The sequence below is a fragment of the Sebastes umbrosus genome, chromosome 18 (genome assembly GCF_015220745.1).
Source record: "Sebastes umbrosus isolate fSebUmb1 chromosome 18, fSebUmb1.pri, whole genome shotgun sequence".
Taxonomy (NCBI): Eukaryota; Metazoa; Chordata; class Actinopteri; order Perciformes; family Sebastidae; genus Sebastes; species Sebastes umbrosus.
Window position 1 is genome coordinate 28,825,940 of NC_051286.1, and position 16,515 is coordinate 28,842,454.

Consider the following 16,515-nt stretch of genomic DNA (forward strand, 5'->3'; position numbering starts at 1 on the left):
TGATTGGCATCAACTGCTTCAGTCTATGTTCACCATAAGCTGCTTGACTACCAGGTGACTAACAGTGTGTAGGTGACTAAAAACAGGTGTAGAACGTGACCGTTATATAACCTGACACTTGGCACTTTGTACTGATGCCAACCTCCTCCTGGTGTGCTCGGTTTTGGTTGGTAAATAACTGAGATTTAGTTCATATATGTATTATATATATATTTCTATATATGTATTATACCCCCTCAACAACGTAGTCGGGGGTATATAGCGCTCATCGTGTCCGTCTGTCTGTCTGTTCGCGTGTCACACTTTCGTTTCCGGAGCAGAACTCTGAAACTATTTAACTTAGCAACTTCAAATTTGGCATGATGGTTGACAGTGTGGTCTAGTTGTGCCTTTTGGGGGTTAGAAGTACAGGGTGCCCAAAATTTTTGAAATTTTGGGCACCCTGGACTTGAGGAAGGTGAGCTAATAACAAGCTACATTGTTAGTTCCTAAAGGGCAAAACCTTCTGGCCGTACTTTAGAAGGGTCAAGCAGTGTGCGGTGGCATGTGAGCCATGCTCACTTTTGCCTTGTTAATGAAGGATTAATTAAACCAACAGAATCCTCAATGCTACTCAAATTCAGGAGCTCTCACAAAGAACAGAGCCTTTCCCACCAAATCTAAATGAATTACCATCTGCTATCAATGGTCACTTCCTCTGTTTGCTGTCCTGGTTCCACAATGGTGGAAAGAACTCCCCATTAGCATCACGACAGCAGAAATTCATCTGTTCAGACTGCACCATGGCCCTTTGAAAAAAACAAAGCTTTATCTCTTGTTGTCTCTAAATGTAACACCTGAAGGAGATCAACATAATCCATGAAGTTGATGTACTTTTTGGGGCTGTACCCACATGGTTGAATGTACTTATTGAAAGTCGCTTTGGATAAAAGTGCCAGCTAAATACATGTAATGTAATGTAATGAATGAACCAAGTTGATTTCTATCAGCATGGAATGGGGTGACATAAGTAAAACTTTCATAAGAAAAATGCTTAGTTTCAGGTTTAATTCTCAGGTTCTACTCTGTTAAACTTGTAAGATAAGATAAAAAGTTGAATGATTCCTGTTGGTTCCAGGTAAAGATTTCATATATTTCAAAATATGATCCCATTTAACATATATCATTATATTTTATATTAAGATTCTTATAATTTCTGGTAGGACATGGTTGGGCCTGTGGCTCCATCTCAGATCTTTTAACCCCTTTTGTGCCTGATTCTATGGTCTTTCAGAAGGGCCCTGTTGAATTGATGATGAAGTTTGAAAGATGATACATTTTATGAATATTATCTTTAACTCATCGGTCTTCTTTCTGTTTCTCACACAGGTTCCTATGTATGACTCTACCATGGACCACATCATCTACTGCCTGCTGGTCCTGGGAGCCACAGTGATGACCACCCATGCATGTCCCAAGTACTGTGTATGCCAGAATCTGTCTGAATCCCTGGGGACACTGTGTCCCTCCAAAGGCCTTCTTTTCGTGCCTCCGGACATTGACCGCAGCACAGTGGAGCTCCGTCTGGGAGGCAACTACATCATCCGCATTACGCAGCAGGACTTTGCCAATATGACCGATCTGGTGGACCTGACCCTCTCCAGGAACACCATCAGCTACATTCAGCCCTTCTCTTTTGGTGACTTGGAAACACTGCGATCGCTTCATGTGGACAACAACCGCTTGATGGAGCTAGGCCCTGATGACTTGCGAGGCTTGGTCAACCTGCAGCACCTCATTGTTAACAACAATCAACTGGGGCGCATCCATGACAAGGCCTTGGAGGACATGGCACCTGCCTTGGAGGATCTGGATCTGTCCTACAACAACCTGATGTCTCTGCCCTGGGACTCAGTCCGCCAGATGATAAACCTGCACCAGCTTAGTCTGGACCACAACCTATTGGACTTTATTCCAGAGGGCACCTTCACTGACCTGGAAAGGCTGGCAAGATTGGACCTGACTTCAAATCGCTTGCAGAAGCTGCCCCCAGACCCCATCTTTGCCCGTGCCCAGGACTCAATGATCCTGACTACACCTTATGCTCCCCAGCTGTCCTTAAGTCTAGGCGGGAACCCACTGCACTGCAACTGTGAGATGCTGTGGCTGCGGAGGCTTGAGAGAGACGATGACCTGGAGACCTGTGCCTCCCCTCCTGCCCTGAAGGGTCGTTACTTTTGGAATGTGAAGGAGGAGGAGTTTTTGTGTCAGCCACCTCTTATAACCCAGCACACCCACAGAATGCTGGTCTTGGAGGGCCAGACAGCCGGCCTAAGATGCGAAGCAACTGGAGACCCTTCTCCTACCATCCACTGGATCTCCCCTGATGATCGGCTGCTTGGCAACTCTTCACGGACTGCAGTGTACAGCAATGGAACCCTAAGCATCACCATCACCACCTCCAAGGACTATGGCACCTTCACCTGCATTGCTGCTAACGTGGCCGGGGAGTCCACCGCCTCCGTGGAGGTGTCCATCGTTCAGCTCCCCCACCTCAGCAATGGCACCGGGCAGCCGGCACCACCAAAGTCACGCCTTTCTGATATCACAGGGACCACCAGGATCAGCAAAGGGGCTCCAAAGAGCCAACCAGAGAGGACTGTGTCCGTCTCCGAGGTGACAGCTGTTTCAGCACTGGTCAAATGGACAGTGAGCAAATCAGCTCCCAAGGTGAAGATGTACCAGCTCCAGTACAACTGCTCTGATGATGAGGTTCTGATCTACAGGTAAACACTTGCATAAGGAATATTGAAGTGTAGCACAGCTTTTGTTAAGTGTCTTAGTAAGCTATGACAGTATGACAGTGAGCCAGTGCTTCTCTACTGTCCTCTGTGAAGAAGGCTTACAGCCCGGACACACAGGGAATATCAGGAGCGCGTGGCGGCTGCGTTACCCGTTGTTTTTTATTTCGGCGTCCCTGTTAACAGGTTGGAGCAGCCACACTGCCATCTCAGCTGCGTCTCTTCTAGAGAATAGAGGTCTCGCTTATTTTGACGCGTGCCGCGTGCGTCTCACAGCAACAACAGACAGTGAAAGTGATCTATTGACTGTATATTGACATCATACCAGCAAGATTACTACAGTTTCATGTCTATCTGTAGAATATGTCACAGACAGAGAAAGTGACCTATTGACTGTATATTGACATCATACCTGCTACATTACTAAAGTTTCGAGGTGTATATGTAGAATATGTTACGGAGATGAAAAAAAGTAAAGATTTATTTTTAAATCAACACTTCCTGCTTTCATTTCAAAATAAAAGCCCTCACGCGTTTTTTCTGTGGACAGAATTCCTTCATTTGTTAACACAAGGCTTTTATTCTGAAATATGTGCAGGACAGTGTTCTAGAACATGCAGTGACTTGGAAAGCTCCATGAATGAATGTAGTACGGAGTTTTAATTGTGGATTATTACCATTATTTACAAATTACTACACGTTTCTTAACCTTTCGCTGTCTAAAATAAATATAAATTATATTTATAATGAAATGAAATGGCCATTAAAGGGACTGTTTGTAACTTTCAGAATTGCTTGTTAACAGCGACACCCATGGCCGTCGGGCTCGCGCTTGCTCGCTATACATAGACATGAACGAGCATCGCTCAAAACAGTGAGGCGACACACGTCAGCTAAAAGCACGATATCACTCTATATTTCAGCTGCTCGGCAGTAATGTTAGCTAACCAGACGAAGGTCTCTCATGAATCAATGCTGATCCTAGTGTTGGCTTTTCCTGCCTCAGCCTCCGAGAGAAACGTTATCGTCTCCGACCGCGGTGGGAGGGACACACCGGCACCCAGTCAGAGACGATAACATTTCTCGCCGCGGAGCCCCATCACTTCGCAAGACACGGGAAACCTCTGTTGGTCTGGAGGAGCTGCAGCAGTTATTTCTGCACAAACGTCCACTGAACATTCACTAGATAGAGCTAAGAAGTCTTCTGCAGTGTGTAGTGTGTGCGCATGCACGTGAGGTGGAGCGAGAACGCGCGCAGTGTGTGATTGAAGGCAAGCAGGCAGAGGAACAGAGGAGCAGAGTACAGCAGAGACTCCGGCCCCGGAGACCAAAGCTACGGTCTCCCCCGCGTACTACGACCGCGGCCAACACTGTTTAACAGACGGGCTTCACTAGATACAACCAGGAGGTTTTGGTGCTTCCGTGTAGTTTGTGTTGGAGTCTGAGTCTGAATAGCGTAGCCACACGTGAGCGCGCATATGTGAGTGTGCGAGCGCCCGGTTAGATTTATACATGTAAGACGTCACAAACAGTCCCTTTAAAAGGCAAATTCTATGTAGAAAGAAAGGGCTGACAGCAGCAGCAGAAATGCAGCAGACACGCAGACACGCCATGCAATAGAAGAGCTACTGGAGCTCAAACTGCTGAACAAGTTAATGCTGGTTCTGATAGAAAGGTGTCAGAACACACAGTGAGGAGCAGTCTGTTGCGTTTGGGGACCGGTCAGGGTGCCCATGCTCGTCTAATGTTATGGCTGATCGATGTATATATACATACATATATATGTATATATATATGTATGTATATATATATACATACATATATATGAGTATGTGATAATTTATAAATCCCAAAATAGCCCATGATATAAGGAATAATCTCACAACATTATTCATTATTCATATTAACGCTGTATGTTGTGTGTAGATGTGTGTGTGTGTGTGTGTGTGTGTGTGTGTGTGTGTGTGTGTGTGTGTGTGAGTGCGTGCGTGTGCGTGCGCGTGCGCGCATGCGTGTGTGTGTTTGCGTGTGTGTGTGTGTGTGTGTGTGTGTGTGTACAGTAAAGCGGCAGAGGCACCGTCCCAGATACGAAATGGGGGAGATGGCCACAGACAGAGAGAAGAACATGTCAGCCTGCTGCTCCACAAGTGGCCAAAAATTCAGTTTATTCAGCTTGATGCTGATAATTTGTTCAGTTTCACCTCAAATTGAAAGAGCTTTTGTTCAGCAGGAAGCTGTGTGAAGTTGCTTTCTATCTAATATGAAATCTCAGCACCCTTGTGCAATTTGGAAATTACAGTTGTCATTATAGCAGTGTCTATATTTTTCAATATTTGTTCAACACTAAGTACATCGTCATTACTGAGAGACGAGGAGGGAATGGCATAGAGGGAAAAAGTCATGTCATCTGAATGAGAGGCTCCGCAAGAAAACAAAGCATCTGGTCTTAAACAAAGACGGAGGCATTTAGCAGTTACACATTGAACAATGTGTATTTACAGGCTGCAGTGTTCACACAGAGATTCACATAAGACTTCCCAGTGTATTCTAGAAGAGTTTCTATCATGTTTTACAGGGATGTTGGCTCCATATACAGTATATATGTATATGCTGTTGTTAACAACAGTAAAAACAACTCTTCATCACCTTTCCATCATCTGATATCTCCCTCACTAAGCACAGAGCAGTGGTATACTGGGGTCGATTATGCTCAGCAGTCCAGAACCAGCAGGGCACTTTCTAAGCTCAGGAGGCCGGGGTTTCTGTCAATCCAGCAGCATTTGATGGGGATGAAACTCTAGTGAGGCTTGCATTCCACCACTAATGCCTCTAAAATGAATGTGAAACAGCCAGAAAAAAAATCCAATTACTTAATGCCATATAAATCTCTTCTCAAAACTGTGGAAAGCAAGATATTTAGAGCTGTAGCCTCAGGGTTGTGGCCACCTACAATATTTTCCTTCATCCTTTCCTTCCGTCCTCTTTGTAAACATATAGTACAACTCTAGTAATCTAATGTATTAAATCTATTCAGCATTCATAATTATTATGTTCTTGCATGAACCTTTTCATTTGAAAGTCAACATTATGAATATAAATGTGTATAACGATTATATAATCTAATACACACTATTTAAATAGCATACATATGTACCAAGCCACACAAGATGAATGGAAACGACAGCTGTAGCCTAAGGACCTCATTTCATTGATTTATTTACACAACCAAGCACTAGAAGCATGTTTGACACATTGCAGAAATGTAGAGCAGCAATAATTGACAATTATAATGTTGAGCTTGATGATAAAAGATACAGTAATATCACACACCTAACACATGAGCCATGCAGCACAGAGCTGTAACACACAACTATAGAAGCTCATACCACATTGTTCAATAAAGTTAAGTAAAGTAGGCTACTAGTAAATACGGCATACATACCCATGCAAATCTGACCATCTGGAATTGGCCAAAGGACATGGGACAAGTTAGCAGAACATTAGCCAATAATGACAACAATAATAATAAAATTAGCAATTCACTTTGTAGCTTAAAAATGTTCACATCTGACTTTTCAAAACAGGTCTTGAGATGTTGTGTGAAGGTACGGTGGTCGGCACAGTTTCTTATTTCAGTTGGTAAGGTGTTCCACCGGCTGGGAAACTCTTACAGAAAACAAGTGATAAGTGTACACTATAATTAGAATATTTTCCAACAGGGAACTGAACTGAATGTGAAACTTTTCTAAAGTGTTGTTTTCATCTGAGCCTGCTGGCTTTGGAGAGAGAAAAGATGAGTTTCACTTTCAGTTCAGTTCCCCGTTGGAATGGAGAAGGAAAGGGCTGAAAACATTCTAAATTATAAAGAAGACGAATGATAAAGACAGCTTGAGAGAAAAGTTCGAAGCCTGTCAACTTTCACACAATCACTGAGTAAAGTGATGTTACATTGTCAAAAATGTATTCTACCTTTGGAAATGGGATTTCAAGAACAAGCATACTAACACCTTAAACCCAACCAAACCTTAACCATAGGGATGGCAGATCAGTAAACACCCATACTAATCATTTTTGTAAAGGTCATTTGTAATGGTTTTGGTGGGCACAATGGGTGCAATATGAAATGCAATGAAAAGGCTAAATAGAAAAAAGTTAACACACTAATCCAATCAGGACGTGCCTACCGAATAGGTGCGTCACCACAGTAAGGCGTCCAGCACTCTCTTGCATCCTTTTGTCTTCAGCAATTGGTGAATATTTGAATATGAGCTTAGTTGTAGCTGCATATGATCAGTAGAAAAGTGAAATAAGTTTTGTGTGTGGATGAGTCTGCTGAACATGACGTGAATTTGAATATGAGACAGATAAGAGCTGAACCAACAAGTCCTTAATGCCGACCCAGGCTGATCAATTAAGATGCTCTCAGACCTGCACCCAATGTAGAGGCATTGAACTAGAGCTTTCATGCCGCCATGAGAACGTGCTTTTCTACCTTAATAAGGGCAGTCTCTGTTGTGTACATTGTCACAGAAGTCTAGTTTTCTCTCAGAACACTTGAATTACAATATGCTGAAAGGTTATTATGGGATTTTTTCCCAATGATGCCAAAAATATACTGCCTACTGAAGCTTTAAGTCGTTACGTCTCTCGTCTGATCTCCAGCGCACAGCTGATAGGTGGCTATAAGTAAATAAAAGGACCTTCTTATGTTGTTGGTTTCTTATTCTGTCGATATGAAGACACAACAAGGTCGATATTATTCATCATTACAATAAATTATTAGTTCTGCGTTATAATAAAAATATAGGTGCATGTCTAGATGTGTGTTCAGGCCTGGAGTGTGAAGGCCAAGTGTTCAGACATTTGTCGTAAATCTAAATGAGTATGATGTTTCAGACAGTAACAAGTTTTGTTTTTGGAATGTGTTGTGAAATATGTCGGACTAAGAAAAATTAAAACACGCTATGGTAACTAGAATGGCACTCAGAGAGCGCAGATCCCCCCCACCCCCCCTTTCCGTGCAGCTTGCACCATCATCCACGTGTATTTGTGTTTATGTTGAGATCAGCTGTACGTAGCGAAGCAGCGTAAATCACTTCATTGGAAGTGGACAGAAACTAAATAAAACTCACCTAAAGCGTCGTCACGGCAACACTCCAGCACCTGGTGATGGTACAGGATCCACCGTCAGTCAGTCAGTTAGAGATAACGTGTGTGTGCCAGCTGTTCGTCTGGTGCAGAACTACAGAAAAATTACAATATCCAGAAGAATTCAAAACCTGAAAATGAGGGTAAAATGTTGTTAATAACTATTAAATATAAATGATCCTGGCCATTAAAATTTAATCAAAAAGCATGAATGTGGCGCAGCATTTAGTATGACATCATTACATGGAATATAACTCTCTCTCAGAGAGCTCTGACTGACCTCCAGCGTCCCTGGCTCCTCCGTTACACAAATGTATGTCAGGACTGAAAGGAAGCTCCCGAGGCCACCATTAGTGCATATTAGCTGAGCTGAAAAGCCTGTCGGCTTAATGGCTCCTATACTGGAAAACATACTGTAGTGTATTGATCACAGCTCAGACAACAACGGGAACATACCAGTTCATTCTGAAATGTCAAGCTTCCACCAGGAGCAGAGAAATGTCAAAGGAAATGATCATGTGTGCACTTCTTCAGCAGGCAGCGAGAAATGTAGTGTCTCATGTCTCAATAGTGGCCGTGGTAGAAAAAGACAGTGGATGTAAACTATGGTTATCAGCTATCTTCCTTCATCAGAGCGCTTCAATTTGAAGTGACCAAACTGTTAAATCCTCTAAAGATGAACTCTCAGGTCCTTTAAAAAGAGATATAAAAGTTCACAACATATATTTAAAAAACTTGCCCTTCATACAATTCCTTACTTGTTTTCTGTCATTCAGAACATATTGAGAACACAAATACATCCCCAGATCCATACCGGCTCCCTGCAATGCTAGCTTCATGTCTACATGAGCTATGCTGTTATCAGAGTCATCTCAAGCCAAGTAACACAATCCACGGGCCGAAGTCGGCACCATTTTCAGCACAACTTCCTCTTCCTAATGCATTCATCCATTACAGTTAGATGGAGGATGGAGGGGATGTTTTATTGCAACCAGGAGATATTCCAGGGTATAGGCACAGACACAGAACAATGTCACGGCCCATTTAATCCTCTACAACACAGCTGCAGTCAGAGTCTGAGAGTGAGGAGCAGCCAGTGAGAAGCCATTAGGGATTTTGCTTATATAAGCATAATCAAATTTCCCAGCAGCACCCCGTTTAGGCTGAATCGATGGAGCAGGAGACCATTTGGCCTGACCTGGTCCGCATCTGTCCAGAGAGTAGGCCTTTAGATCAGTAGAGATAATGAATGATGCTTCATTCTTTCCAACATGAAACAGTGGTTGAGGACAGGAGTCGTGATTTATTTGTTTTGTCAGCTCTTTCTTTGAACTGAGAAAATAGAATATTCAAACTGTAACTGACACATCTTGTGCAAAGCTGAAATAAGCGTAACCAGGAGCTCCTCTCCTTCTCCCCTGCTCTCGCTCTGACTAATGCTATGGCCTTACGCCATCATCTGGAGCTAAGCAGACCACTCCACAAATTGCCTTTTGCAGCCTGAAGGGGCAGGAAAAAACTTTTATCTCCCCATGATAAGCACGGCCATACGTTTCTCTGGACTCGGGCTATATTCCTATGAATTAAAATGAATTAGTCTACGCAGACAACCTGAAATCAATTAGACCCAGACACAGGAGCAAGCAGCGCACAGCGGAAGCACCACTAGGCTAAAGAATGTCTCTCCCCATCCCAGGCAGCCAATTATAATAGTGTAATGAAGTGTAGCACAAGTTGGAGAAGTGGAACTTTTTTTATTGGGAAGCAGCTTCTTTTGTTTGAGCTGTGATGACTAATTGGGATAAGGCAAACACTGAGGTTGGACTCATCTAGGATCCTTGTTGCATGTCAGATAACGTCCTGTTGGTGAAGAATGGGAGATGAATTGACCACAATGAGCAAACGGACGTAGGGTCCAACCGGCAGCTCACATCACATGAATACAGAAGCCCTGAAAGGTGATGATCCATTTTCTGAGTCTGACCTAAGTTGTATTCTCTCCTGTGTTCATGACTTAAGAACAGGTGAAAAAAATGTTTCGCTAAGATCATTTTTCTAAGTTACTTTATTTCCATCTGTGAAAACTGGTGAAAGAAATCAGGCTCAGTTTTATAAGTTACTTTTTTTCATCTTTCTTTTGGCTAGAAATGTATTTTAATCTGAAGACATGACAGTAACGTTACAGAACCTCCTAACAGGCAATATATGTACCTTGTGTTTAGAGTGCATGGAGAAAATAAAACTCACCTGCCATGACTACGAAGCAGGATTTGTGGTTAGCGAGGTAACTTCAGGTTTAACCTTCAGGGTTTTCAGTCCTACGACGGCGGATCACTTCTTACTGTTGGAAGCCTGTTTATATGTGTCGCTACAAACTGAATTTGAATCACATCATTTGAATTTGTATTGTTTAACTTGAATAACTGCATTGAAAAACTGAATCTGAATAGCATAATTTGAATTTATTAGTTTGAAACTAAATTTGAATAAAGTTGAAACTGAATGTAATATTATCTGATACTGTATTTGATCCTCACTGAAACTGTTCAACTCTTTATACTTCCACATTGAGTTCTCACTGAGTTCTTCAGTTCTTGTAATTCAATTTCTGTTTACTGAGACACATTCGGTCGTCAAGGAAGAGCAATCGAGTGCAGATTGACAGAACTCTGGACCGTGTAGCCCGTTTACCTGTTCATAGTTAGTTTGTTGATTAAATCCTGAATCCAAGGTGAAATATGACAGCTGCAGTAGCTTGGAAAATAGCAATATGAGGCACTGAATTTGATGAATTTACTGTTTATCAGACCACAAATAAGTCAAGAATTAGCAAACTACAGCACCCCTCTCTAACGTGACCTCACTGCCCACTGCTGGAGACCGGGAGTAGTGTAGTGAAGCTTCATTTTATGCAGAGTAACTGGTAGCTTAGCTCACTACAGTAGCTTGTCCAACACTGTTAAAGAGACGGACGCTAAAACGGAGCGTTTCAGACAGATAGTGAATACAGGTAGAGTCAGACAGACAGGATGAAGAAACATTAAAGCATGTCAACATGCTCTAGTAGAAACACAAAATACAAGGATGAACCTGAATATGAGCACGATATGTCCCCTTCCAAATGACCCATATTAGTGTTTTCTAACCTGATCAATAGGGCTACACTGGGCCTCTAAGTGGGTTAATATGCCCCTGCCCTAGTTTCAAAAAATATAGACATAATGATCCCTATTATAAGCCAATAGGAAAGGGACACCACATCATCAACAATTTATAATCAAGGTAGATTTTCAGATATAAAGCTGGAAAATTGACAAATGTGCAGAATTCTCCCAGAGAGATAAGATTATGATTTACTCAGCCTAACATCCCTCTACATTCCTATCATCATAATACTCTGACATAACGTGCATGTCCCATTCATGGTTTTACCCAGAGCCAGGTTCATGACTGATGTGAATCCCTGAAGGAGAGCTGGGTCTGGACATGAATGAGTAATAGCATGTAAACAGCAGGTGTGAGTGTAACTGAACCAGAGCAGCTCACCTCAGGCACCTCCAGGCAAAATGTGCTTCACTCTTCAGTCTTCTTTGCCTTTCCTGTGTTTTCTACTCACTTATTTATCACTACTCTGGAGCTCAAATATCAAATGGACCCTCGGTTCAATGCAGCAAGACAGATGGCTCTGAGAGATAAAGATAATTACTGTTGGCTGTCTGTTAAAGTAGCAACCGCAGAGACTTACTGTAGCAGTGGAGAGGAACTCCAGGGAATGCAAATGGAAATCCTGGCTCTGCCATAATGAAACAGTGCACAGTGAGTAGACCTCCTGCAGATGTTGGTTAAGTCTCCATGTGCTGAAATGACATATGTACCCTGTTCAGATGCTGATGGCTCAATCATTTATAGCAGTTAGGTATCATCCCTCTGCCAGCCTCTGTGTCTTTAAGAGAGATAACAGCCCAGGTTATTAGAGGAGGAAGACCTCTTTATCTTCATACAGTAATTCATTGTTTCTCCTGTCTTTGTTCAGGATGATCCCGGCCTCCAGCAAAGCTTTCTTGGTGACGAATCTGGTTTCGGGGACCCGCTACGATCTGTGTGTGCTGGCCGCATGGGACGACTCCGCCACCACGCTCACGGCCACCAACGTCGTGGGCTGCACCCATTTCTTCACCCAGGACGACTACCCTCAGTGCCAGTCTCTGCCCAGCCAGCTGCTGGGTGGCACCATGATCCTGGTGGTGGGGGGCATCATCGTAGCCACGCTGCTCGTGTTCATCGTCATCCTCATGCTGCGCTACAAAGCTACAGATACTGAACCCCCGATGGGCAAACTGACCAGTGTCAGTGACACATACTCTCAGACCAATGGGGGTAGACTCGGGCCAAATGGACTTTTTATGCCCCAGTCTCAGCCTCAGCCGGAGCCAAAGGTCAAGGCCAAAGTGACTCTGCAGGACGAGGTGGTGGAGTTCAAGTGTGGCTCCCTCCAAAGCAGCCTCACCTCTTCTTCCTCATCCTCAGGCTCCATGGGGGGGGGCTCATACAGCCCCAACAGCACACTTGCCAACATTTTGAGGTCAGCTCCCTCCAAGCCCCGGTCCAACCTGGACCACCTGATCGGGGCTTTCACTTTGCTGGAGCTGCGGGGGTTACAGGGCCGTGACCCGGGAGCCTCCGGTAGCACTGCCACGGCAGCAGGGAAGCCCCACACAGACAGGGAGCCGCTGCTGGGCCGGACGCTGGACTCCAGCCTCAGCCGGCTCCTCATGCTACCTCTGGACTCCAAGCCGAAGAGGAGCCAGTCCTTCGACATGGGAGACATAACGGTCGCCGGGGCCGCTCAACTGTGCAACAAATCACGCAGGACCAGCAGTATCTGGACTAAGAGGAGCCTGTCTGTGAACGGCATGCTGCTGCAGTGCGAGGAGGAGGTGGACACGGGGGGGAGCAAGGGGACAATAGACAGCGCTGACTGGGTGATGGAGAGTACTGTCTAGGAAAGATGGAGGACCGTCACACTGTCAAACACTGCACACATGGACCCGCTGGTCTAAGAGCCTTCGTCCTGCATGAAGCACACTCATCTTCCTCCCCTCCACTCCACTGCTCAGACTCAGGTGGGACAGGTCTTCACTGTCAGAGACAATCACAAACTTTAGAAATGAGACCTCTGAATAGTTCTGCCTCACTCTTTGTTCAGAGATGGATTCAAACGGTCGGTCGGCCACTAAGAGCTGAAGGGAAATGACTACTATAGAAATATGTGATCATGCCCATGGACTGCTATTATACTGTATACATTTAAAGTATGTATTGAAATTAAAGTTTTATATTTTTTATTTTGCTGGTCAAACACAAATGATCCATTACTGGTCTCTGCCTTTTACACAAGAGAAGGACGTGACCAGTGGTTACAATATCAAATCTTCTACTGTAAATTCATCCTCATGTCAGTTACCTAACCATGTGTTAGGTGTAGTAACGATGTAGTTTAACCTCTTCTGATGGAATGGTGCAGTATATATATATATATACAGTATATATATATACGTAGATGTGATGCTTTGATTCATGAAGATTTTAAGAAAAAGATTTATTGATAAAGCTGTATGTGAATATACTTTATATACAGAGTATATATTTGAGGATTCATTCATCAGATTTTATGTGACTGCATAGATTATAAAACCCACTATCTCCTAAACTATGGCTGTACTGTATGAGAAGACTAGACTCCGTTAACTGTTCCAAAAAATGCCAAAATGTTGAAGCGTAAAAGTGGTGCAATGGGAAGGATGTTCCAAGACTATTCGGCCTGTTAATTTTGTGTACATTCGTTAGGTCTAAAAGCAAAATCAATGTTTTTTTATGGGTTTTATTGTTATTAATTCAAAAGTTATTTTTTAAAAGATGTACCCCTGTTTTGTTACATATTAATGGCCCACAATTCACTGAAAATATACACATTCAGGGCAATGTTGGCCTGAAAAGCAGAATTTCCCTTCACACACTATCTTCTGTTCATTGTTCAGCATCTTTAGAAGATACAGAACCAGTCACTGAGTCTCTCAAGTTCCCTACCAAGGTTTCAGAAAGTCCCAGAATCCATCTGGAGGAGATATAGGTTTACTCCGGGTTTAATAAGTCAAAGATCATTGTCCAGAAGGTTTCTGTTAAACAACAGGAAGCTGTTTGTTTTTATCGTCTGGTGTTGCATGTTTCTGCCGACCCGACCCAGAGACAGCTCAGTCCAGTGTATACACCCATGCTGTCATTTCTCACCTGTTGTCTCAATGACCTTTTTATGTGATATTCCTGATATGACTGCGTGTGTACAGTGGCTCTACAGTATATATTGGATTATTTTGTACCATACTCCAGTTGGAACATGTGTGACAGATGAGGAGGGAGGAGCAGCTGTGTCACATCTTACCTGGAGCTGGAACAGATGTTTGTGTGGTCAAATTTGTTGTTTTTGCTACTAAGATAAAACTAAACATCTCCTGAGACAGCTGTGTGATGTTTCCTCTATCTATCTAACCTCTATCAGCAGCTGGGTTATATGAAACAGTATACACTGATCAGCCATAACATTCACACCACTAACAGGTGAAGTGAATAATATGGATTATCTGGTTACCATGGCACCTGGCAGTGGGGGGGATATATTAGACAGCAAGTGAACATTTTGAACTTTGAACTTTGTGTTGGAAGCAGAAAAAATGGGCCAGCGTAAGAATGTGAGTGACTTTGACGAGGGCCAGATAGTGCAGGCTAGACGACCGGGTCAGAGCATCTCCAGAACTGCAGCTCTTGTGGGATGTTCCCGGTCTGCAGTGGTCAGGACCTACCAAAAGTGGTCCAAGGAAGGAGAACCGGTGAACCGGTGCCAGGGTCAGACCCGAGGCTCATTGATGCACGTGGGGAGCGAAGGCTGGCCCGTGTTGTCTGATCCAATAGAAGAGCTACTGGAGCTCAAACTGCTGAACAAGTTAATGCTGGTTCTGATAGAAAGGTGTCAGAACACACAGTGAGGAGCAGTTTGTTGCGTATGGGGACCGGTCAGGGTGCCCATGCCGACCTGATGTTATGGCTAATCGGTCTACATGTATTTATATATATATATATATAGACAGAGAGAGAGAGAGAGAGAGAGAGAGAGAGAGAGAGAGAGAGAGATCTATATATATATATACTGAAAATTACACAAACTATATCATAAAAATCAACGTGAGACACACGATAGAAGTGCAATATAAAAAGGTGATGAAAGTTGCCAATATAAATCCATATGAATTTAAACATTATGGTAAAGTGTATCCATTCATTTGATAAATTCATAGGTGATCGGATAAAATTATGTTTACATTTGCGGTTTAACAACACAACCTAAATGCTCACCACAGTTTACGGGACAATCTGAGCATCACCGTGCGTGCACTCTCTTGCACACTCATCGATGAAGGATCCTCCGTTATACTCAACACTGGAGTGAAATGTACAGATCACTAGTTAATCCATGAGCCAGGGGGTTGGCCGTGCCACTTTGGAGGGACCAGGTCTCATGGTGATTTTTTTAAAGGTCTGTGTCCCTAGTGTTGGAAAATGCATGATAGCATTGCAGCAGTGGTAGCTTTCCATGTGCTATCACTCCTTTTTTCATCCCTCCATCATTAAAGTTTTCATTTATATTCCATTAACAACTGCCCCAATAACAGAATCCAATGGAAAGTTCTGAAGATTCTATCAGATACAAACTGCACAAAGTTACATTTATTCTGATAAGAAATGTTGTTATTGTTGGTAGTCATGTAATATATCATTTTAAAGCTCTTTATGCTGGAACTATCCATGCCATCCATCCACATCAGATTAATATGAAGTTAGTTATAAGGGCATTTGCAGTGGCATTCAGAATTTGCCGAGTTACAGCATTAGAGGTCAAAGGTCGAATTCTCTTGACCTCAGTGTCATGACAATGTGACTGTTGGATACATTATAGTCTGAGCTTTCATGATATTGTGTGTTGGTTCCCCTCTTTTATACTGGATCTATGTGTAAAATGGAGAAAACAGATGGAAACATTTTAATGATAGAGGGATGAAAAAAGAAGTGATAGCACATAGAAAGCTACAATTGCTGCAATGCTATCATGCACTTTCCAACACTAGGGACATAGACCTTTAAAAAAATCACCATGAGACCTGGTCCCTCCAAAGTGGCACGACGGACAGATTTGCAGGCTCATCGGGCTCAGTGAGTCACGCTTCCACCAAGCGGTCCAGTTCAGTTCAGTTCAGTTCAGTCCAGTTAGTTACACATTAGAATGGTTGTTTTCATGTTTCCATTAACAAAAGTTGTGGATGGTACCTGGTAACTGGTACTGTTTCTTTGGCTGAGCCAACACTAGAAACACTGCAGATAGTGACTGGTCAGAGAGAGTCCTCGGGACATCCTGGACAAACCTGCCATTTTTAAACAGCCATGATGCCACCGTGGTCTAGGTATCATTGGATAAGCCATAATACATTTGAATATTAAAAACAGAAATAGCTCACTTGGTCTGTTTGTTTTTTGTTTC

General features: G+C 43.2%; 1 protein-coding gene across 2 annotated transcripts in view; it reads left to right on the forward strand.

The window, feature by feature from the left end:
• LOC119477063 (leucine-rich repeat and fibronectin type-III domain-containing protein 2-like) overlaps positions 1–14,445 on the forward strand; it is a 163,494-nt gene extending 149,049 nt beyond the window's left edge. For both annotated transcript variants that reach the window (XM_037750904.1, XM_037750905.1), the window contains 2 exons: positions 1,369–2,765; positions 11,962–14,445. In XM_037750904.1, the coding sequence (XP_037606832.1) occupies positions 1,375–2,765; positions 11,962–12,931 (2,361 nt within the window). In that variant the 5' untranslated portion in view covers positions 1,369–1,374 and the 3' untranslated portion in view covers positions 12,932–14,445. The remainder of the gene's footprint in view (positions 1–1,368; positions 2,766–11,961) is intronic.
• Positions 14,446–16,515: the final 2,070 nt, after the last annotated feature.